The 24,020-nt window shown below is 42.7% G+C and overlaps 1 protein-coding gene across 1 annotated transcript; it reads left to right on the forward strand.

The window, feature by feature from the left end:
• The first annotated feature begins 6,485 nt into the window (after positions 1 to 6,485).
• LOC117880033 (tripartite motif-containing protein 54) lies at positions 6,486 to 14,915 on the forward strand. The gene is made up of 4 exons (XM_034775688.1): positions 6,486 to 6,659; positions 7,862 to 8,020; positions 10,977 to 11,147; positions 14,286 to 14,915. The coding sequence occupies exons 1-4, from the start codon at positions 6,486 to 6,488 to the stop codon at positions 14,913 to 14,915; spliced, it is 1,134 nt and encodes a 377-aa protein (XP_034631579.1).
• The last annotated feature ends 9,105 nt before the right edge of the window (positions 14,916 to 24,020 follow it).

Here is a 24,020-nt window from a genome sequence, read left to right on the forward strand (position 1 = left end):
TAAAACCTAACCATCCATGCTTTCAGTGCTGAAAGTTTAGGTTTCTCATCATGACCATAATCTTGTCTCATTATCACCATCCTTTGCAGAAGCAAGATATATAGATACTATGGTGATTGGTTTTATTTAAATACCTAGTATCACTAGCTAGAGAGAGGATTATAATTGATATTGGAATAGAAGACTGTTTTCCTGGTTGGTCATGAGCCCATTAATGACAAAGGAAAGGAATTTATCAGACAATGCTGTGATCTCTGCAGCTGGCTATGGCAGTAAAACTGCTTCCCTATCTCATGTAATAGTCATAATTAAGGGAATTCCCAGTAGAAGCATCCAGTAAGCTAAGGTGGCAATGTGGTAGTTCTTTTAGGACGAGTCCAAAACAAGGCTTGTACCCACAAAGAACTGGGGTGAAACCTGTGTGGTCCCACAACTCAATTCATAAATAATGCATACAGTTCTAGTACACTGGAAAAGCGAGAAAAGAATCACTCACTTCTAGTCAAAGCTTGAATCCCAATCTTGAATCCAATATAGTAGGAATTTCCAGAATAGCTGCCATACAGCACAGCATCGACCAGCTCTTCCCAATGTCAAGCTGAGTACTGACTTGAGTTCAATGCATAGATAGCTGTGCTTGGGTCAGGTGATGTCATAATGAGGGGAGGTACAAATGCCATGACAACCAGGTGTTAGCTCCATAAAAGTGCAATGCACTGGCTGTTAATTATGTGCACATTTCTGCCTCTCTTGCTCAAGTGTTTGTGACCATATTACCCTCTCTAGAGACTAGCCCACAAGGTCTATCAAAGCCCAATATAAACATCAATATGTTGATACATTTTTAAAAGATTGATAAATATCCTTATACATATTGAACTTTTAAAGCATCATATTTATTTATAATAGTAATAGTGTCTGCACTAAGATAGCACCTGGCTTCCAAAGATCAATAAGTGCAAAACAATAAGTAAGCCAAAAAACAAACCACCTGGGGTAGGTATTATCTCCATTTTAAAGATAGATAAACTCAGGGGAAGTAAGAATTAATATTCATAAATATCCTGTTAACTATCAAACATTGACTGCATCACTTATTTATATGAGTAACATGGTTTGCATTTATTATCTGTCTCATTGAAAGTCCAACATAGCCCATAGGGTAGGGGTGGGCCAACTTTTTCACCCAAGGGCCACATCTGGGTATAGAAATTGTATGGCAGGCCATGAATACTCACAAAATTGGAACTGGGTTGTGGGGAGGGGGTGACGGCTCTGGCTGGGGGTGCGGGCTCTGCGGTGGGGCCAGAAATGAGGAGTTCAGGGTGCGGGAGGGTGCTCCGGGCTGGGACCGAGGGGTTCGGCGGGCGGGAGGGGAATCAGGGCTGGGTCCGGGGGTTGGGGTATGGGGGAGTGGCTCAAGAGTTCAGGCTCTGGGTGGCGCTTACCTCAAGCAGCTCCCGGAAGCAGCGGCATGTTCCCCCTCCAGCTCCTAAACAGAGGCGTGGCCAGGTGGCTCTGCTGTGCACTGCCTCATCCGCAGGTGTCGCTCCTGCAGCTCCCATTGGCTGCAGTTCCCAGCCAATGGGAGCTGCGGGGGCGATGCTTGGGGCAGGAGCAGTGTGTGGAACAGAGCCCCCTGGCTGCCCCTATGCGTAAAAGCCAGATGGAGGACATGATGCTGTTTCCGGGAGCTGTGTGGAGCGGCTCCCAATCCTGCTCCCTGGCTGAAGTGCTGGAGCGGGGCAAGCCTCAGAGCCTACTCCCCAGAGGGAGCTCAAAGGTTGGATTAAAGAAGCTGGTAGGCCAGATGTGGCCCGCGGGCGTAGTTTGCCCACCCCTGCCATAGGGTCTCTCCATTGATTGCAGTAGGATTTGTATCAGGCCATGACATAACAACTTGTGTCTAAGTGTGACCTTGCACCCCATAATGCTTTATAGAAATATGCTTATGAGTGTAAATATGACATAACTGGAATGTGTTTTATGCTAGATATGCTCAGTAACATATCTCTGCAAAGGTTATGATCTACTGGATATATTCATCCTATTTGTATGCATGTATCATTTTTGTATTCAAAGTTATGAATATTGGCTATTTACTTGTTTGATTTTAAGTAGTCTCAGTGAAGCAATTGGTCAGCTTCTTGAGAAAAGACTATTCTCGGTAAGTGCCCAATCAAGAAACAATGAACTTTGAGAGACGCCAATCCATATCTGAGCTTTCCTGGGAATGTGGCATTGGCCTGTAAGGAATTGAGTCATGCATCAACATGTGACTTGTCCATGTGACTCCAAACCTCCATCTTGGAGCTGGATTCTGCGTAGGAGAGGGGAAAGGGTTTCCACCCACAAGGGAGAGACTATATAAGCTCCTGTGGAAACCCCTCCATTTTGTCTTCAGCTGGCGCAAAAGATAGCCTCTCCACCACAAGGAGATGCCTGAAAGAAACTGGAACAAAGGACAGTAACTACAGGGGTGTGAGTGATTGCTGGACCCAGACTAGGCGGAAGTCTAGTCTGTAAAAGAGGTTTATTGGAACATCTCTGAGGGTGAGATTTACCTGTATTTAGTTTTTACTGTATTAGGCTTAGACTTGCGTGTTTTATTTTACTTTGCTTGGTAATTTACTTTGTTCTGCCTGTTATTACTTGGAACCACTTAAATCCCACTTTTTCTTTTTAATAAAATCACTTTTTACTTATTAATTAACCCAGTGTAAGTATTAATACCTGGGGGGGGAGGCAAACAGCTGTGCATATCTCTCTATCAGTGTTATAGAGGGCGAACAATTTATGAGTTTACCCGTTTAAGCTTTATACAGGGTAAAATGAATTTATTTGGGGTTTGGACCCCATTGGGAGCTGGGCATTTGAGTGCTGGAGACAGGAGCACTTTTTAAGCTGTTTTCAGTTAAGCCTGCAGCTTGTAGGGGACATGGTTCAGAGTTGGATCTGTGTTGGCAGCAGGCAAGTGTGTCTGGCTCAAACAAGGCAAGGTACTGAAGTCCCAAGCTGGCAGAGAAAATGGGCTCAGAGGTAGTCTCAGCACATCAGGTGGCAGTCCCAAGCGGGTTTCTGTGACTCAACCCATCACACCAAGTATCTCAAGGTGCCAAACAATAATTCAGTCATCCAAACCCTGGTCAGGTAGATTAGCATTACCTGCATTTTAAAGGTGAACAAGCTGAAGCACAGTTAATGTAAGAGGCTTGCCCAAGAACCACAGCAAATCAATAGTTGAAGTGAGAATGGAACCCAGGAGTCCTATCTCCCTAATTTAACCCCCAAAACCCGAGTTAGCCATAATTCCCCCTGCGATTCCAGCTGCAGCACAGCCCCATCACATGGGCCATGCCTTAAAGCCAAAGAGAAGGGCTTTAATTCAAGACAGGGGATTTTGTATTTAACAAAGTTTGGGAATAAGTGACTAGAAAATTCCAGCTATACTACAATTAGACTTAACATCCCAGTGGGCATTCTCAATTGCCACGTTCTACGTATTCCTCTTATTTTCCATGGGAATAGTCTTGTTTCAGAAGGGCAGGGGAAAAACACTTGAAACACACATTAACCCCTTATGTCCTCACAGATCAATTCATATTGAACTTATACAATTCTATGATGTTGGCTACGTGAGAAAATGCACTTCTCCCTGAGGCCTTGTTGGTGTCACTAGGCATAGCTACCAGGTAACTCAGGGGAGTGGAAGGCCAGAAGAGCCGATGAAACTCCTTTGCTCTGGGTCTAAGTGAGCCACAGTGATTCCATCTTGAGAACTTTCACCTACTTCTATGCTAAGTGCTTACATGCTGAAGCAGGCTAAAGCAGTAATGTAAGGGTCAGCTTTTCTAGCAGATAGCTGCTGTTTCGTTCATACTAACAAGGTCAAAGATAAGCATACGAATGGGAACTGTTCTAATAAGCCACAATGTGTGTCTGCTGTAACTGCTAGAGGAGAGAGGTGTGGGAGGGGTAAGAGGGAGTAACAGATAAAGGCTTACACAGAAACTGCTTGGCATATAAAATGGAACATGTGCTGATATGTGCTGCGCTTGATTTGAGACTTGTTGGTCTCCTAGTGCCTATTCAGAGCTCTTGATTAAAGTTGGTTTTGCTTCTCCACACCTGGTATGTTTATTAGTGCGAAGCACACTGGGCAACGAACCCCGCTGTTTGCCTCCTTGGGCCCATCTGGGCCGGCAACAGCCTGAAAGCCAGATCTCAAGTCCAAGAAAGCAGGAATTTCCAGAATAGCTGCAATACAGCATAGCCCCAGGCAGCTCTCTCTGAGGCCAGGTTGAGCACTGACTTGAGCTCAGTGTCCCAATAGCTGGGCTTGGCTTAGGAAATGTCATAATAAAAGATGTGGCACATTTGCCATGTTAACTCCCATAAAGGGCAATGCACTGGCTGTTACGTATGTGTACGTCCCTCCCTTGTCTGCTCTGCCCAAGTGTTTGTGATTATTTTGCCCTCTCTAGGGACTAGCTCAGAAGAGAATAAAAGCCCAAACATTAGAGAGAACTGAAGGTAATTCTCCTTTAGTCCAAGTGGCAGAGGCCTTTTTTTTTTTTTTAACTGAGGATTCTCAGTTCTGCTTCTCAGACCATACTGACTCCTGGTTTCTGTTGTGTCTGTCTGCCATGGAGGTGGTTTATCATGTAAGGAATAATATGTACTACTAAGGAGACGGTTACAGGAGGAGATTGAGAGTCAGGCGAATTAGGTTCTTTTTGTGGTTCTACTACTGATTGATTATGATGTAGATATGAGGGGGGGAGGGATAGCTCAGTGGTTTGAGCATTGGCCTGCTAAACCCAGGGTTGTAAATTCAATCCTTAAGGGGGCCATTTAAGGATCTGGGGCAAAAATCTGTCTGGGGATTGGTCCTGCTTTGAGCAGGGGGTTGGACTAGATGATCTCCTGAGATCCCTTCCAACCCTGACATTCTATGATAAATTACTTAAAATCTCTGCCTCAGTGATAGACTGGGGATAATATTTTAAGCTACTTACTCTGTTCTTTGTAGGTGAAGCACTTTGATGCTCCCTGAAGAAAGGCATTATAGGTCAGATTTTTAGCTTTCAGGTACCTAAAGATGCAGTTAGGCACCTAGTGGGATTTTCAGAAGTGCCTAGGCGCCCATCTGCATCTTTAGGAACCTCTATGCCATTCAAAATCTGGCCCTATACATCTTTCTTACCCAACAATCTACTGTACAGATGTATGAAGACTTTGATATAGCAAAAACTGTGAAAAGCGCTAAACGTCAGACATTAAAGCAACACTTGTAGTTAACTCTTTCTGATCCCTGCATCCAAGGATTTCAGTGTGCCAAACATTAAACAAGCCACACAACACCTTTCTGAAGTAGGAACCACTATTATCCCCAATTTAACAGTGGTGGAGTGATTGAAAGTGGTTTACCCAGGGACCTACAGGAAGACCGTTACAGTTGGGAATTGAACCCAAGGCCTGACTTTCACACCCCTGTTCTATTTTCTAGAAAACATTGATAAGCTATTAAGGCATTTTGTATTATGGCAGGTTAACTGACTTTATGTTTAGAAACAAAACTGCTCCATGGATGCAGTCTCAGCATATACACAGATACAGAAAACTGTAATAAAGAGGATGGTACAACTACCTTAATTTTCTTTGGTCATTTTTCAATTCACTCTAATTTCCTAACTACAGTACTGTATATGAAAGATTCCTGTAGCAAGAGATTTGCCTGTTAGAGGCCAACATGATTATGCCCATAAAGGCTTCAATTAAAGTCCAAGATCTGCCAGTATACGACCACACAACAGGGACTATTGTAATCTGAATGTTCCTTAAAAAGAGGTTGCTAGCTTTCAGTATTATAAATTATTCACTTTTCTTAAAAATGCATTTTAAATAAGTTCACTATGACAAAGTAAGCTAGGTGAAATGAAAGTTAGAGACTCACCAAGCAGCTTCTAATGTTAGCTAAAGGAAAATTTAACAGAGATGGGTCAAAGAAAGAAAAGGGGAGAGAAATTAGAATTAAAAATCAGAAGCAACTTGTTTTAATAGAAGCATCTGGATGCAAATCTGTTAAATTTGGAGTATTGTGCGCTGTCCTTCCCTACCCTGTTACACTACCTATAGACTTAAATCAAGACAGACTTGAGCATTCCAAGAGAAATGAGAACATGAGGGGTGCTTCAGTGACAATGTGTGTGCTTGGGGTAATCAAAGATCTGAGAGTCTCAGCTAAACATCACTGTCCCAGAGGAGACATCTGGGACTGGTTGTCTGCCCCTCAACTGTTCCAGAAACCGGGAGGAGCATGATCCTGCAATGGTTGCACAGATTGTTGATGCTTGTCGCCATGGAGCTGCTGTCACAGAGGTTTCAGAGTTGTTCTAGAACCTGGATGGTGACCAGCTACTGGAAGAAAGGGATAGCTGCAGCTGGAATCTTCGAAGGCTTTCCTCATGAGGTGCAGCAGTACAATGGATGCTTTGGGAGAGGCGCTTTCCTGCCCAGTGTGCTTGGAGCTGTTCACTCCACCAGTGCTGGTCCTAACTTGTGCTCACAACTTCTGCAAGCAATGCCTGGAAAAGATCCTCATCCGCCAGAACTGCAATCATGTTAATGGACAGTTCTGCTGTCCTATGTGCAGGAAAGTAAGTAGAGACGCTCATTTAATCTTCTCTGTAGTCAGAGCTCTTCTCTTTATTTGCAAGACAAGGGTCTGCCCAAACTTTTCCCAACTGAAGGGGGACATTGCCAGCTTGCAAGGAGCCTGAGGCCATACCTAATTTAATTTAATAAAATGGAGCAGATGGTTGTGACTTCCCTGACATCTATTAAAAATTGTGCAGCCCATGGAGACTATAGGTCCAAGCATGTAATGTTCTATCCTGATCCAATCAAAAGAACCTGGCAGGACAATTCTTAAATTCTTTCAGAAAATGTTGCTTAAATTGTTGGCAAACATGTTTTAAAAGGAAAGACCTGGAACAAGGATATGCTGAACACTTGCTATAAAATATCAGTCTTAAACTAAATATTTCCATAGATTTTAATCATACAGCATGTTTCCTTGACTGTTTTTTCAAAATCTACAGGACTTGTGCTTATATCACATGTAAATTAATTCCTTCTCTTGCATTAATTTAGAATATAACTAGCTTAATACTCCTGTGGTTTTATAGACTTTAGCAAGTTAATTGAACTCCTTTTTTTAGAGTCAGAATCTGCTACCATTATTCACATGGAGCAATACTTTACTTCTCAAGTGGTGCTACTCAGTGTGAGAAATGGTGACAAAATCTGGTCCTAGGTTTTTACATAGTTCTTACTGGAGCAAAACTCCCATTGACTTCAATGATGTTTTGCCCAAGTAAGAATGGAGGAGTCTGTCTGCAGCTCTTATTCATATGAATGAATCCAATTGATTTAAATGAGTAAAAGCTCCTGGACTGGAACCTCAGGATTTAGCTCTGAATGAGGGTTTTTTCTTTAACTATTAACAGAAGCCACATGAGGGTCTCTGCTTAAATACAAGGGGCTAAATTCTGTATGTGGAAGCACACATTCAGTTCCTTTTGGTTCCAAATGTGGGTTTTGCACACACTTATTCAAAGGCAGAATTTGGACCACTGATACTGATGAGCCTAGATTTATAAGGTATACATTAGGAGGAAACTGCTGTCTAGATCACTTCGCTGCAGTACTGTATTTCAGTACAAGATCAAATTAATATAAACCACAACTGAAGAATGCCGATGCACTGTTTCTACATTACACAGCTATGAAACTATTGAAGAAGCAAAGTGTCTCCTGCATCTCTCAAATAGTATGTAACAGTTTTTCTCACTTTTAGGTCATATATTTGAGGGGCAGAGGAATAATTGGATTACCGAGAAATATTCTGGTTGAAAGTATATTGGAAAAATTTAAGGATGAACTTGAAAACATTCGTGCCCAGGAGCAAAACCAGCTATCCCAAATATGTGAAGAACACGGGGAAAATATGAATTTGGTATACATTTACATATTTCTTATTTTTCCTTTATTTAATTATTTGCACACCAAATCTGTCCTGTAAGTGTTCAGTATTCACTTAATCAAAATGAATTCTATTTGTTGGATATTGTAGTGGAATAGTCATATTCTAAACAAGCTAGTCCTTTATATCATGTTCAGTGACAAATAAACCACATCATTTGAATTTTAGACTATAAAAACATAAGTAAAGGGCAAATCCTACCATTTGAATTGCTTCTTTCCCAAATGGATTACTTCCATCTAGATGAGGAGTCTAGTTGGTGGTTTGCAGTTGGAAGAACTACCAGCCTCCTAATGAAATTCATGAAATCAGATTCACCCTGCAAAAACAAAACATAATGATATAAAAGGTCATTGTAGCCGGGCGGCCTGGCTTCCAGGCGCCCCAGGAAGCGATGAGCCAGAACAGCCGCCAGAGTGGGCGGAGCCACCGCGGCCTGTCCCCGCCCCCTGGAAGTCAAGGGGCGGGACAGGAAGTATAAAGGCCAGGCCACAGCGCTCAGTAGCTGGCCGGCAATGGGAGAGGACAGACGCTGGTGCCCGAGCTCCCGCGGACCTGAGCCTGCCGAGAGCCCGGTATCCCGAGGAGGACTGGCCGAGCCTGCCGAGAGCCCGGTATCCCGAGGAGGACTGGCTGAGCCTGCCGAGAGCCCGGTATCCCGAGGAGGACTGGCCGAGCCTGCCGAGAGCCCGGTATCCTGAGGAGGACTGGCCGAGCCTGCCGAGAGCCCGGTACCCCGAGGAGCGGCCTGAGCTTCCCCCCGCCGAGGGCCCAGAGGGAGCGACAGACCTACCTGGTGCTCGGGGCCCGGAGGAGCCCATGATCTGCGACCCAGCAGACGGAACTCAGGAGGAGCAGGTACCCATGGAGGAGGAGATGGGAAGTGGCCCAGGGATAGCAGACCCCGAACCCATGTCAGTGTGTTGCGGTCAGGATCCCCACTGACTGCGTGGCAGATGAACTGCTGCGGATAGGGCCCCGGGCTGGAACACAGTGGAGTGGGTGGGCCTGTGTTCCCCCCTGCCACCCCGCACCGGGTGGCAGTCTCTCCTCCTCCTTGTTCAAGGGGCCTGGGCCCCTGACAGACTATCTGTTGGCTGCCCCGCCCTGACCTAGGGCCTGGGCTAACCCAAACTGACCCAGCCCCTGCTACAAGGCCTGGGCCACTGACTGACTATTGGTTTGCTGCCCCGCCCTGACCCAGGGCCCGGAGCTGTTACTTGTGTGCTCAGTCCCTGCCTAAGGGCCTGGGCTCTGAACTGTTACTTGTGTGCTCAGTCCCTGCCTAAGGGCCTGGGCTCTGAACTGTTACTTGTGTGCTCAGTCCCTGCACAAAGGTTGAGCTCTGGATTATCAATTGTGTGCTTAGCCCTTACCCAAAGGTCGGGGCCCTAACTGTTATTCACTTTGTAGCGGGGCGGCCTGGCTTCCAGGCGCCCCAGGAAGGGACGAGCCCCACCCCGGAACTACTACAGTCATTTATTAATTAGTGCTTTACATTTTCAAAGCACTGCACAAAGATTAAGTGATTCACTAATTAGGGCCAGAGTTTTGCTACCTGTAGTCACATTGAGTAGTGCTTTATTCCACAAGCAGTCATATTGATTTCTGTGGGGCTATTTACAGAGGCCACAACTCAGAATGTTACATAAATGTGCCTAGCTAGAAGCACATGAGTAGTCACACTGAAGTCAATATCTCAGGATTTCCTAGCTCTCATTCTGGTGCTCAGGCCACTAGACCTCTCACACCTTCTCAATGGCCCAACAACAAGCAACAACTGTCACTCCTGCAACAACATTAGAGAAAAGGGCATAAAAACATTTAGTTCAAGAGACACTAAAGCCTCATTCACTCCTACAACTAGGAGACCCACTAAAAATTACTATAGTTTAAGAATGAGTAACTGAATGAACCTGAAAATCAAGGAAAAATTCTTCAGAAGATGTACATTGTCCATTTGATTTTAAAGAGCCCCGCCACCACTTTGAAACCTTTCACTGGCTTCCTATTTCACAGCATCTAGTTCAAGTATCTTATCCTCACACTCCAAGCCCTTTATAAATCTGCCTGTCCCTGCTTGTCTGCTTTTATCCCTTACCAAGTCACTGCACCAGTGAAGCCACTCTCATCCATCTGCTCAGCCGCTTCTCACACAGACAGTTCTGTGCCTTCCTCCAGGCACGGAATACCCTTTGTGAACAAATCTGTAAATAACTGTTCTCTTCCAATCGTAAGACCTATTTCTGCCATGATGCATACAAGAAATCAACCAATTAATAAAGACTTGATGGACAAATGAGAACAGTTCAACTTCACCTCCTACTGTAATTTTGTTTCCTGACAATTATAAACCTAATGTGTATAAATTGGTATGCATCTCACCACTCCAAACTTTATATATTACTTGTCTTCTTAGACAATAAGGTCTTCAGGGCAGTGATTGTGATTTCATATGTGCTTGTGCAACACTTACTACAATCCCTAATTATGGGTGGGCACTACTGTGATATAAATATTAAATAATAATATATATATATATATATAGTACTTGCAAAATGCCTGTTGAACGTAAAGTGCAACGTAGCTTGAGTAACAATTAACCTCCTTTCAGCATCTGTTCTTAAGAACTCTTAAGAAGTAGGGAAAGAGTATTTCTTTTGGGGTAGAAAATCTAATGTGTGTTGCTTGAAGGAGTTTGGATTACTAAGGTTCCACTGGAGAATGCCAATGGAACTGAAGATTGCTGTAGCATGAATTTTGCCCTTTTGAAGACAACCGTCTCCGCTTCACTCTGAGCATGTTTTCGACAATTGCACCAGTATTTACTTAGCAGACTAAGCCTAATGTTCTGGGTCAGTGTGCTACGTAGTTGACAACGTGTAAGCATACATGGCTGTACTAGAAAATGACTATGTTCTTTTCTCAGATGTGTCTGACTGATGATGAACCAATTTGTGCAATCTGCAAGCTCTTTGGAAACCATGAGCATCACAGTGTTGCAAAAATGTCTGAAGCTTACACAGCAAGAAAAATGACTTTTATTAAAGATATAGACTTGTTGCTTCAGAAATCTGAAGGCACAGTACAAGCTAGGAAGGTATAGTACAAGTGACTCACTTTCTTTCAGCTTTATTAACAGAATGACATGATCTGATGTTCGATACAAGTTTAGGCAGATAGCCCGTAGGAAAGGATTAAGTTATATAAAATGATGTGGTTTAGTGGTGTGAGCGTGAGACTAAGTTGTATTCCTGACTCTTGACTTCTTCTGTGATGTTGCCAAATCACATAACTTCTTTGCCTTTAGTTCCCCCATAGGCAAAATGGGGTTAATAAGGCTTATCTCACAGGTGTGTGAGGAGGATTAATTAGTTAATGCTTATCAAACACTTTGATGATGAAAAGTTTTAAGTATTATCATAGAACTCAGACTGATGAACAGTCACACAGCTTGGCTGATGCTATTTGCAAAGGGGGTACATGCAACCCTGTCCTCCAGAATAATCTCAGTGGGGTAGCAGAGGCCATGGTCTTTACCTGGTGGGGCAGATTTGGGAGAGGCCACCCAGTACACCTGAAGGCCCTTGGGAGGAGCAAATAGGAGCCAGGCCCCCACCCAAAATCATCCAAGATTCAATAGATTCCAGGTCTGGAAGGAGTGAGTGGCTCTGGAGAGTTGGTAGGGCACACTCTGAGGGAGGGGTTGGAAATTCTCTGAATGGAACCTGCAGGGTTCAGTTTGTGTGGCCCACAGTTGACCCTGCAGTTTGTACACCACTACTATCGAGCCCAGTATCCTGACTTCAGCAAAGACCAATATCTGATGTTTCAGAGAAAGGCAAAAAAGCCATAAGGCACCAGTCCAAATGTACAATACTGTACTGGGCAGGGAATACTACCTGATCCCTGTGGCACCTTGAAGCAAGGGATTTATTTACAGGTCCAAGAGGACATGCAGTCCTGGTTGGTGCACGCAGTAGAGTGTGATTTCATTTTCTGAGCCTAGTTATTTGCAGGACGCATAGAATCACTGGCTCCAGAATCCAGTAGTCTGGAACTCTTCTTGTTTGCCTGGCCAGCCTCTCCTTTAGCTGAACAAAGGTAACACTACATTCAACTGAAATCAAGCCAGCCTTTTACATTTATACTTGCTTGCTTGATTGAACGCAAGCTTTTGGGTTCCTGGTCCTGGAGCTCTAAACAATTAGTCTGTCTGTCCCCAAGTAGCTTCAACCCACCCAGCTTCTTCCCAGGGACACTTCCTATACTCCCGAGCCCTCCTGATCTTTTATAAATCATAAACTCCAAAGGCTATTTTCCCTGGAGTCCCTCACAGTTGACTCCCTCTTACTGAACTGCAGGCTGCTCTTATTTTCCTAGAAATTCCCTTAGTCACCTGACCATTTGTCATGTGATTTCACTCACAAGCTAAATCTGGCACTGGTGTAGCTGATCCCCCAACCTTCTTGAAGGGCCTGTGAAAGAATGTCTAAAATATCTTTTGCTTTTTAATTGTCAACATGAGAAGGGTAGGCATGTAGATTGTATGTGGTTTGGCAAAGTTTGATGACAATTTTCCAAGAGTTAATGGTACAGGAGGCTTCTCTGATGACTTTACATTGTCCCTTGTTATTTGGGGTCATGTGAGCTTGCTAACCCTATTCCTTCCCAGGCTCTCAATCTTCTGTGGATGCCTGACCTCCACTTGGCTGGGATATAGAGAGTCACACAAGAAGATTTGGATGACCTTGAAAACTGGAGTAATAGAAATGGGATGAAATTAAATAGTACAAAGTGCAAGGTTATCCACTTAGGGACTAACAACAAGAGTTTTTGCTAGAAGCTGGGGACTTACCAATTGGAAGTGGCAGAGGAAAAGAAAGACTGGGTGTATTGATCGACCACAGGATGACTATGAGTCACCAATGCAATGCAGCAGTGAAAAAGTCTTATGCAATCCTAGGATGCATTAGGCAAGATATTTCCAGTAGAGCTAGGGAAGCATTATTACCATTGTACAAGGCACTGGTGAGCCCTCAACTGGAATACCGTGTGCAGTTCTGGTCTCCCATGTTTAAGAAAGATTAATTCAAACTGTAATATGTGCAGAGAAGGGCTACTAGGATGATCAGAGGAATGGAGAACCTACCTTAAGAGAGGAAATGTATGGTGCTTGACTTGTTTAGCCTAACAAAATGAGGGCTGAGGGGAGATATGATATGATTACTCTCTATAAATATATCACAGTGATAAGCACCAGGGATGAAGATGAGTTATTTAAGTTAATGGCCAATGCTGGCACAAGAATGAATATAAACTGGGTATCAACAAGTTTAGGCTTGAAATTTGACAAAGATTTCTAACCCTCAGAGGAGTAAAGTTCTGGAACAGGCTTCCAAAAGGAGTACTAGAGGCAAAAAACCTAGCTTGTTTCAAGACTGAGCTTGATAAGGCTTATGGGGGGAAGTTTGAGGTCACCTACTATGGAATATGAACCATTGGTGACTGCTTTTAGCAAATATCTCCAATGGCCAGAGATGGGACTCTAGACAAGGAGGGCTCTGAGTTACTATAAAGAATTCTTTTCCTGGTGTCTGGCTGGCAGGTCTTGCCCACATGTTAAGAGTCTATGGATTGCTATATATGGGGTCAGGAAGAATTTCCCCCCCAGGTCAGATTGTCAGAGACTCTGGGATTTTTTCTTTTGCCTTCCTCTGCAGCATGGGGCACATATCATCTGCTGGTTTGAACTAGACGCTCTGAAACTTGCAGTCTTTAAATCAAGATTTGAGACTTCAGTAACTCAGCCAGTTTATGGGCTTACAGCAGCAGTGGATGGGTGAGGTATTGTGGCCTGCAAAGTGCAGGAGGTTAGAGTAGGTGATCATGATGGTCCCTTCTGGCCTTAAAGACTATGAGTTGTACACAATACAATTAGAAAACTATTTGCCCGCAAACTCTTCCTGCCCTACAAAAGGCCTAAGGGCCTGCCTCATCTTAGCAGAACTCTGAACGCAAAGTGCTATAAAATGTAATTGCAATTATTTACAACTACAATTGCTTTTGAGCACAAATGGGAGGCAATGTTGAAATCACTTTAAAATGTAAGGCCTAAAACATATATCTAGATCCAAAATTATTTTTGAAAGTTAAAATAACTTCTCACACTTTTAACTATTTTGAAAACTTCTTGTGGACATTACTAAGAAACCCTGCATAATTTTTTTTTAAACAGGAAACAGAAAAGCTGATCAATGAACTCCTATCCAGCACTACAGACACCAAAGTGATGATTGACACAGTTGGGATCAGTTTACTTAAAGGGATAAGGTGCAGAATTGCAGAACTGAAGACAAAATTACACAAGGACTATTCAACAAAATTAGAAAAACTGCACCTAGTAGAGAGTGAAACTGAAGCCCCCAGGCAACTTTATCAACAAATGAAGACTCTTTTGGAAGAACATTCAAATTCAGTACAATTTCTTCAAGAGGATAAAAAACTCAGGAGCAAGATGGAAAAACTTATAGAAGGAAGGTCATTGTATCAGGATCCATCAAAGTATAAAATTTCTGTGCAACGATATTTTGAAGAATTGATCAGAGGAATCAACATCAAGGATTATATCTCTACTACATCAGATGAAATGCTTGCAAATACTAGTGACCTGTATGAAGCACACAGGCCAGAATGCCCTGCTTTTGCTTTTTCAGGTGAAAGTCCTGATCAGTCTTTCTGCAAAAGAGTATTAGGCTTATTTGAGAAATCAGGTAGCAAGGAGCAAGATCTTTTCACAAAAGCATCTTGCCCTGACTGTAGCAGTACACCAGGTACTAGCATTGATTCGTCATTCATGAAAGATTAGTCAAAAATGTAAAATATTAAAAAATTGATCTCTTGCAATTTACTTGTTGGAATTTGCCAATCATATATGCTGCCTATGTTTCCTACAAACCAAAAAATAAAATAGTTGTAAATGTAAACAGATTGAATTGACACATACCTTCTTGTGTGCCTTATTGCTTCATTATTATTTCACAGAATAACATTATTTGGAAGGCAGTGGTAGGAAAGCCACCTAAAAGAAGGTGGAATAAGTTACAAGAAGAGTAATTTAGAAAAATTAAGCAGAAGAAACAGATTCTGTGCAGCAATCTGCAGTGTGTATAACATTTCTCACTGTGGCCTGATTTTTGTAAGCGCTGAGCAATCACAACTCGATCTGCAAACAATGGGAACCGCAGATGCTCAGCACCTCTGGAAAAAAACCCAGAAGTTTAATGCTTATGTTTGAGTCCTAGGAAACTTATTCTGCCTAGCCATATTTGGCCAAGCATTATGAATTCCTCATAAATTTACCTATTAATGCAAATGAATGTGTTCCATGAAGGAAGTGTCAACATTATTTAAAATGTATGCCTCAGGAAAGAAAGAAAGAGACTAGCCTACTGTATATATGGCAGTCTGCAGTGTGTATTTCTCTCTGATCGTCCTTTTCCACTGCTGGAGCATACAAGAGCCACAAGTATATTATTCTGAACATGTGTGCTTTTACATTTAATTTGCCGAGTACAATGTCCACTCCCCCCTTTTTTCCTTACATTAATTAATAAATCAGAATACATGCATTCCTGATAGACAAGGTAATGCCTGCTTGCTGTCTACGTGGGTCTTCTGTGAGCAAAACATTATTGAGCTTATCAGCTTGGGTTTCCATTGGCTCATGAATTTTGTACCCAGACACTTGTTGCACTAAACATGCTTTTGAAATATGGCTACAAGTCTCAGAACTTCATATGAGTAATTTGCAAGAATCCCTCTCCTCCCCACACTTTGGTTTCAAGAGTTGTAGACAGCCGTCCCATGAATACCAGTTGATATTCACGAAAGACAGTACAGAATTATAACAAGTAAAGAATAAGCTCAAACAACACTATTTGGTGTGGGCAGAGGTCTGGAGGAGTCAGGGGATTGATAGTAGTATATAAAGGCTTCCCCTGTAGCATGCCATTTCAAATCAGGCCCAGAACTGGTAATGACCAAGGCCTCAATCCTGCATGCTGCTCTGTATGGTCAGACCTCTGTGTCCACAAGCAACCCATGGATCTTCCTGTGGTCCTAGGTGTGTCACCTATGTAGAGCAGCTTGCAAGATCTGGGTCCAAAAGTTGTTACACTTTTATAGTTCTATGTGAAAAGAGTGGATGGGCATAAGGGAGGGAGTGGCAGAAAAGGGTGGAATGAATTCTAAGGAGAGGGATTTATGAACATGGACCTATTTTGCATACAATTGTCTCAAAGCTATTGCACTTGGTTTCCTAACTGCTGCCAGAGATTATTTCATAATTTCTAACCTTGCATACTCTTTAATACTACTGTGTAAGTCGATTGTCAGCCAGATCCTCAGATGGTATAAATTGATGTAGCTCCACCGCAGTTAATGGCAATGTGCCAATTTACACCAGATGAGGATCAGACTCTATGTTTTCTTCATCATCCCTATGAATTCACTGATTTTCTCAGTACCCAGCTTAATTATAGTGTAGTTGACCTTTTCCATACCTCCCTATGTAACAAAAGGAAAAAGTTTTAGGCACCCGCCATAAAGAAAGGGAGGATGGTCAAAAAAAACCCTTAGAATTGTTGGCAACCTCCCTGTGGATTGTGATTCCCGAAGCTGAGAACCCATGATAGGGAGTCTTTCCTAGTATTTTACACTTAAACTGTAATTTCTTGGTCCCTCCATCAATATCATTTTAAAAATATTGGTGCCATACATTAAATTTCTCTTCAAAATTAAATTCAGGCCGACCAACAGGATTGATGAACAGCTGTCCCTTATTTAAAAACAAACAAACAAGAACTTCAGCCAACCAGAAATTGACAAAAAATTAGTCACTCTCTAAGGAAAAAACAAACACTTCAGTAGCAGGGCAGTTTATGACTGAATGAAGTGCAGACCAGTTCTGTTCCCTAAGACAATAGAAATGAAACTTTCTAATTATGACATAGTGAGCAATTGTCAGTGACGAAGCCACGGCCATCAGTCAAAGTGACAGCCTCAGTAGAATACAGTCATTGAATAAATATTTCCTGCTTTGGAAAGAAATGCTTCAGCTATGGAACTCTTCATTTTTGAGAAATACCGTAGGTCCACTCCATCATTCATCTAGCAGAAGGAGACTTTTTTCCTTTGGAGCATTCTGTTCCATTGACATCAACCTGGCACATTAAACATCCCACAGGGCCCTCCAGAAATATCCAATATATGGCACTGGACTGTGTGACACATTAGCTGTCAGAAATTTGGTTAGGAACCCCTCGAGGGAGATACATCACTTTTAACTGAACTCTTGCTCACTGTGACTCATGCAAAATAATATAAAATGTAACAACTATTTTTCTTCAGTGAGTCAGTTCTTGTTTCCAAGCCAGTAATGAGTTATTGTAGGCCAGGGGGAAGGCACATGGCTCAAGAAGAGAGGGTACTAGTTGTGAGGGACTGTATTTCACCACTGAATGCCACTATTGGCAAATCTCTCTACTGGGTACTCACACTCCATCTTGTGACCAAAGGCAGAACTGCAGGATCTGTCAGTCATACAGCAGAGCCTTAATCCAACACAAACTGAAGTTTCTAGCATTGCAGCAAAACCACTGCCTCTGTATGCAGGGCAAAATGTATCAATTTACAACCAAGTGTAAAGTCAAAAGGTATCTTGGAAACAGGCAGTCTGTTTGGGACACAGCTTTGCCTGCCGTGAGCGAGAGACTGGATTTTCACTTGGCTTGGCTTTTGGCACTCAACAGAGGCATCAGAGCTTAATTTGTTCTACTTCCAAGATGGCAGCCTCACCCAGGGAGATGTCAAGTCAGCCTAAGAAACACCATGAACACATCCCTAATTTAAGGCTAAACCAAAAGGCTCGCTCAGGCAGCAGGACAGACACCAGAATGAAAGCTATCTTATCCCTAAGCAGCAGGGACTGGTGAAAACGATATCAGAGGGCATAATGGACAGTCACCTGCAAGTGCTCACCAAGACAGCCCTGACAGACACTCAGCTTCATGGATGAATCATTTTTCAACCGCTTCCTTCATCTGGGCGGGCAACCTTAAAAGATTCCTCTAGGTATTGGCTATTAGCCAAAATGGATCCCCATGCTCCTGGTGTACCCAGCGGCGTATTATCGCCCAGGCCGACAAGACCTAGGCCTAGGGCAGCAAATTTGCAGGGGCGGCAAATTTGAGCACCCACGGAGAAGCTCCCCTGCTCCAGCTCGCCTCCTCTGCAAGTGCGCCACCGCGTCCTGTTTCTCTCTCCTCCCTCCCAGCGCTTGTATACAAAGCCCAGAGGGAGGGGGGTGGAGGGGGAACGTGGCGTGCTGGGGAAAGACGCGGGGCCAGGGTGGGGATTTGGGGAAGGGATCCAATAGGGGCAGTGAGGGGGCGGAGTTGGGGCGGGACTTTGGGAAAGGGGTTGGAATGCAGGCAGAAAAAGGGTGGAGTCGGGGCAGGGCCAGGGGCAGGCGGGGTGGCAATTATTTCAGGGCCTAGGAGTGGCAAAATCATTAATCCACCACTGGGTGTACCTAAACCTCTGACTGCCAGAACCTGAGACTGGATGACTGGGAATGGATCACTCAAACTGTCCTGTTCTGTTCATTCCCGCTGAAGAATCTGGCACTGACCACCTGACCACTGTCGGAGGACAAAATACTGAGCTAGATGGACCATTGGTCTGACCCCGTATGGCCATTCTTATGCTCTTATTATTTCTCATACTGAACACAGGGCTGCCCGGGGCAGGGGCAGTTTGCCTCAGGCCTCCTGTTTGCAAGGGCACCCAAAATGATGGAGGGGTGGCTGGGCCAAATTTCAATGGGTGGCATTGCAACCTGGCACACAGGGTCACAGCACCACTGAGGTTTGGTGCCCGCCATCCACACTGCAGGAAGCAACTCACTTACCCCCGCTGGGACCAGATCCCATCGTCACTGCCTCTGGCATTATCGTACTGAGCCCAAGGCAACCCATCAGGCTGAGAGCCTGGGGGTAGGAGTGGAGTTGGGGATACCAGTTCCACTGACATTGTGGCTGAAGCTCAGTGAGAGGCAGGACTGGGAGCAGCCTTCCAGCTGCATGCAGAGCAATGCCTCCTATCCCCATGGAGAGGACAGCAACCCCACAGGCTTGTGCCCTCTCCCACAGTCCCACTTATCATACAAATAATTTCCTAGGCGAATTATTGCTTTGCTCATTAAAACCCAGGCACAGACCCGCTTTTCCCTTTCTGTGGCTGACAAAAATATTGTCAGCTTCTCTACTTGTACCCAAACAAAGAGTTAGACACAAAAAAATCCCACTGGTACCTCAGTTCTAGCTCCTCTCTCCTCTCATGCACAGAGCCCAATAAAAGAGAATGATAAAACTGACAAACCAAGATCCGCTATCACTGCTCTATCATGCTTCCTGACTCATTTTCCTCAGAAAAGAAGGTAAATCAGAAAGGTCAGACAATGAGATCCAGGCCACCTTTTCCGAGGGAAATTTTATTAAATGAGTTAGAAAGGTCATAAAGACCAGACAAAACTCAAAGGATAAGATCAAAGGATGAAAAGTACTCTAAAACCAGAAAGAAAGGGAAACATTTGCCCTCTACCAGTTAAATTGAATGTAAGCATTCCACTCCTCTTTCAATCAGCAAACAGTCAAAACAGAGTGATATTCCTTAGCTAAATAGAAGGGATGCAACATACAGAGTATGGAATATTATAATATTCCTAGGAACAAGTCTGATTAAGTTGATCTCCCAAAAATTGATCCTTGATTTCTTTCCTAAAGTTCTAAAAGCAGGAAAAACACTTACAAAGATTCATGAGACACCAGCTGCATCTACATGTTTTTCCAGGGACTGCCTTTGTTGGGCCTAATGATCTTACAGAAAATTGAGGGGCACAGAACATAGACATCATGTCACTGCTTAATATATGTATTACACATAATCATAGCATTTACCTTCATGGCTGGTCCAAGAGAGACCCTTGTTTTCAGATACACTTATGAGTGGGAAGACCAGAAAAGTTCCCAGTCTGAGAAGATCTGCTTTCACAGGGCTCTATCCTCAACATACTCCCAAAACTTTCCGGTGACTACCTCCGACATCATAGATTCCAAGGCCAGAAGGGACCCATGTGATAATCTATACTGATTTCCTATATAATACAGGTCATAGAATTCCCCCAAAATAATTCCTAGAGCGGATCTTTTAGAAAAACATCCCACCTTGATTTAAAAATTGTCAGTGATGGAGAATCCACCACAGCCCTTGGTAATTGTTCCAAGGCTTAATTATTCTCACAGTTAAAAATGTACACCTTATTTCTACTCTGAATGTGTCTATCTTCAACCTCCAGCCATTGGATCATGTTATACCTTTCTCTGTTAGATTAAAGGGCCCATTATTAAATATTTGTTCCTCATGTAAGTACTTATAGACTGTAATCAAGTTACCCCTTAACCTTCTCTGTGTTAAGCTAAATAGAGTGAGCTCTTTGAGTCTATCACTATAAGGCATGTTTTCTAATCCTTTAATAATTCTTGTGGCTCTTTTCTGAACCATCTCCAATTTTTCAACATCTTTCCTGAAATGTGGATAGCAAAACTGGACACAGTATTCCAGCAGGGGTTGCACCAGTGCCAAATACAGAAGTCAAATAACTTCTCTACTCCTACTTGAGATTCCCCTTCTTATGCATCCACGGATCACATGAGCCCTTTAAGCCACAGTGTTGCACTGGGGGCTCATGTTCAGCTGATTGTCCACCCTAACCCCCAAATCCTTTTCAGAGTCACTGCTTCTTAGGATAGAATCCACCATCCTGTAAGTATGGCCTACTTTCTTTATCCTTAGATGCATACATTTAGCTGTAGTAAAACTCGTATTATTTGTTGGCACTTAGTTTACCAAGCAATCTAGATAGCTTTGTATTAATGACCTGTCGTCTTCCTTATTTACCACTCCCCCAATTTTTGTGTCATCTGCAAACTTGAACAGTGATGATTTTTTTCAGAGTAACAGCCGTGTTAGTCTGTATCCGCAAAAAGAAGAACAGGAGTACTTGTGGCACCTTAGAGACTAACAAATTTATTAGAGCATAAGCTTTCGTGGACTACAGCCCACTTCTTCGGATGCATATAGAATGGAACATATAATGAGGAGATATATATACACACATACAGAGAGCATAAACAGGTGGGAGTTGTCTTACCAACTCTGAGAGGCCAATTAATTAAGAGAAAAAAAACTTTTGAAGTGATAATCAAGCTAGCCGAGTACAGACAGTGTGATAAGAAGTGTGAGAGTACTTACAAGGGGAGATAGAGTCAACGTTTGTAATGGCTCAGCCATTCCCAGTCCTTATTCAAACCGGAGTTGATTGTGTCTAGTTTGCATATCAATTCTAGCTCTGCAGTCTCTCTTTGGAGTCTGTTTTTGAAGTTTTTCTGTTGTAATATAGCCACCCGCAGGTCTGTCACTGAATGACCAGACAGGTTAAAGTGTTCTCCCACTGGTTTTTGAGTATTTTGATTCCTGATGTCAGATTTGTGTCCATTAATTCTTTTGCGTAGAGACTGTCCGATGATGATTTTATGTTCTTCCAGGTCATTGATAAAAATTTTAAATTGCATAGGGCCAAGAACAATCTCTGGAGGATCCCACTAGAAACACACCTGCTTGATGATGATTCTCTGCTTAACAATTACATTTTAAGACCTATCAATTAGCAAGCTTTTAATCTCTTTAATGTATGCTGTATGCATTTTATATCATTCTAGTTTTTCAATCAAAATGTCAGGTGGTATGAAGTTAAAAGCCTTGCAGAAGTCCAAGCATATTACATCAACGATATTACCTTTATCAACCAAACTTGTAATCTCATAAAAAATCTAGTTTGAATGCATTTATTTTCCATAAACTCATGTTGATTGGCATTAATTATATTACTCTTCTTTACTTCTTTATTAATCAAGTCCCATATCAGCTGCTCCATTAACTTGCCTGGGCTCGAAGTCTGGCTGACAGGCTTATAATTACCTGGGTCATCCTGTTTTACTCTTTTTAAAATATTATCACAACTTTAGCTTTCTTCCAGTCTTAGAACACCGGGGAAGTTCCAGAAGACTTATTGAAAATAAACATTAATGGTCCACAAAAAGAAGAACAGGAGTACTTGTGGCACCTTAGAGACTAACAAATTTATTAGAGCATAAGCTTTCGTGGACTACAGCCCACTTCTTCGGATGCATGCATGACTAACACGGCTGTTACTCTGAAACTTGTCATTAATGGTCCAGTGAGCTCCTCAGCCAGCTCTTTTAAACTCTTGGATGCAAGTTTATCTGGACCTGGGGATTTAAAAATGTCTAACTTTAGTAGATGCTGTTTAACATACTCCTGAGATAATAGTGAAATGGAAAGCATGTTACCATCATCATATGATGAGACTACATCCATCTGTTTTTTTCCCCAAATACAGAACAGAAATATTTATTGAACACTTCTGTCTTTTCTGCATTATTATTGATAAATGTACCATTTCCTTCTAGTAATGGACTAACACCATTGCCATCATAACACTGGGTTTCCAAATTTCTCAAAGCAAGACTCTCCTGAATCCACACATCAGGCACAGATTTTCAACATGGAACTTAAATACAGTTCTGCAAACTCTGTTAAAGTCAACATCTGAACTATTTCAATTAATAACTTTATATTTATCAAAACTAAAAGTTACCCTCTTCACAGCCATGACATCAGTGAGAAAAGTATCTGAATTACCAGCCTTTTCTATTGAAGATCAAATCTGATCTTTCATCAAGATACTATCATCTTAATCTCACCAGAGGGAGTTATGCCACTTTCCACGGGTCTCAGGACATAATTCTTCATTCTCTTCCAATTCCAGTCACATGCAAAAAAAGACATGGCATATGCTGGAATTCAGGCGGTTAATGCAGGTCTAAACAGCAGGGCAAATCTGTGAGAAAAATATTCTGTCTGGTTGTATTAGTGAAACAAAATATCAAAAGTTTATAGATAGGTGTGTGAACTGTGTTTAATACAACTCACACATCTTAAAAGCTTGTGATTCAGAATATTGCAGTCACATGAAGAAATGAGTGCAAACTGTAACAGATCCAGAGCTACTGCTCCAACTGAGAAATTAGCCATGACATATCATGAAATTCTTTGGCAATCAGTAACATTTTCAATGTAATTGACTTTCAGTGGGACTTATGAGTCTAAGGCACTTTTGAAAGTTTTACCTTGAGTTTCCAAGCGGGGTGACTCAAACAAACAAACAAACAACCCCTCCCCCACAGACTCTTGTGAAAAATGCAGCAGCCTCTTCTTTTTAAGCTTCCTCCCTTGTCTCTCATCATCACTATCTACATTCCAATAATGAGGGCTGTCAGACATGAACTTTGATAGAGAAAGGAAAATATTCTCCCCAAGTCTATTTTTCTTATATGAGAGTTTGTGTCCTAAAATCCAAACTTTGGCAAAATTTGTGCTTATACAAATGTAAGCCGAGTCTAAATGAGCTCTCCCTTGACATCTAGTGGTGAGCTGTGGAAAAAGACTTCAGGAGCTGATCTTGTTTGAATGGACACATCCACTCTGCCTAGGTGCTCAGCATGATGGGATTGCTTGCCCAAATGATCACTTGTGGCTGGTGTTAGATCCCAAGTCTCCTTGTTATTGGGACAGGAGTAATAAAGTGTTGTTATCCTTGTTGTGTGAACTCAGGGCAGCAGAACTGTACCTGGCATACCCCGATAGAGGGACTCACCCTCAATTGAATGGCACTCAGTAGACAGGGGACATGGATTCCAACACCCAAGAGGGGAGGGGGGCTATGTTTAGGGGTTACAGATGCGAGTTGACCTGTTTGTTTTCTATGGTA

This window comes from Trachemys scripta, chromosome 7 (assembly GCF_013100865.1).
Source record: "Trachemys scripta elegans isolate TJP31775 chromosome 7, CAS_Tse_1.0, whole genome shotgun sequence".
In the NCBI taxonomy this organism is placed as follows: Eukaryota; Metazoa; Chordata; order Testudines; family Emydidae; genus Trachemys; species Trachemys scripta.

Excerpts from the sequence above, each read along its gene's own strand:
- LOC117880033 (XM_034775688.1), top strand. The coding sequence starts at position 6,486 with ATGGATGCTTTGGGAGAGGCGCTTTCCTGCCCAGTGTGCTTGGAGCTG. Across the intron at positions 8,021-10,976 it reads ACGGGGAAAATATGAATTTG|ATGTGTCTGACTGATGATGA; the intron begins GTATACATTTAC and ends TTCTTTTCTCAG. Across the intron at positions 11,148-14,285 it reads GCACAGTACAAGCTAGGAAG|GAAACAGAAAAGCTGATCAA; the intron begins GTATAGTACAAG and ends TTTTTTAAACAG.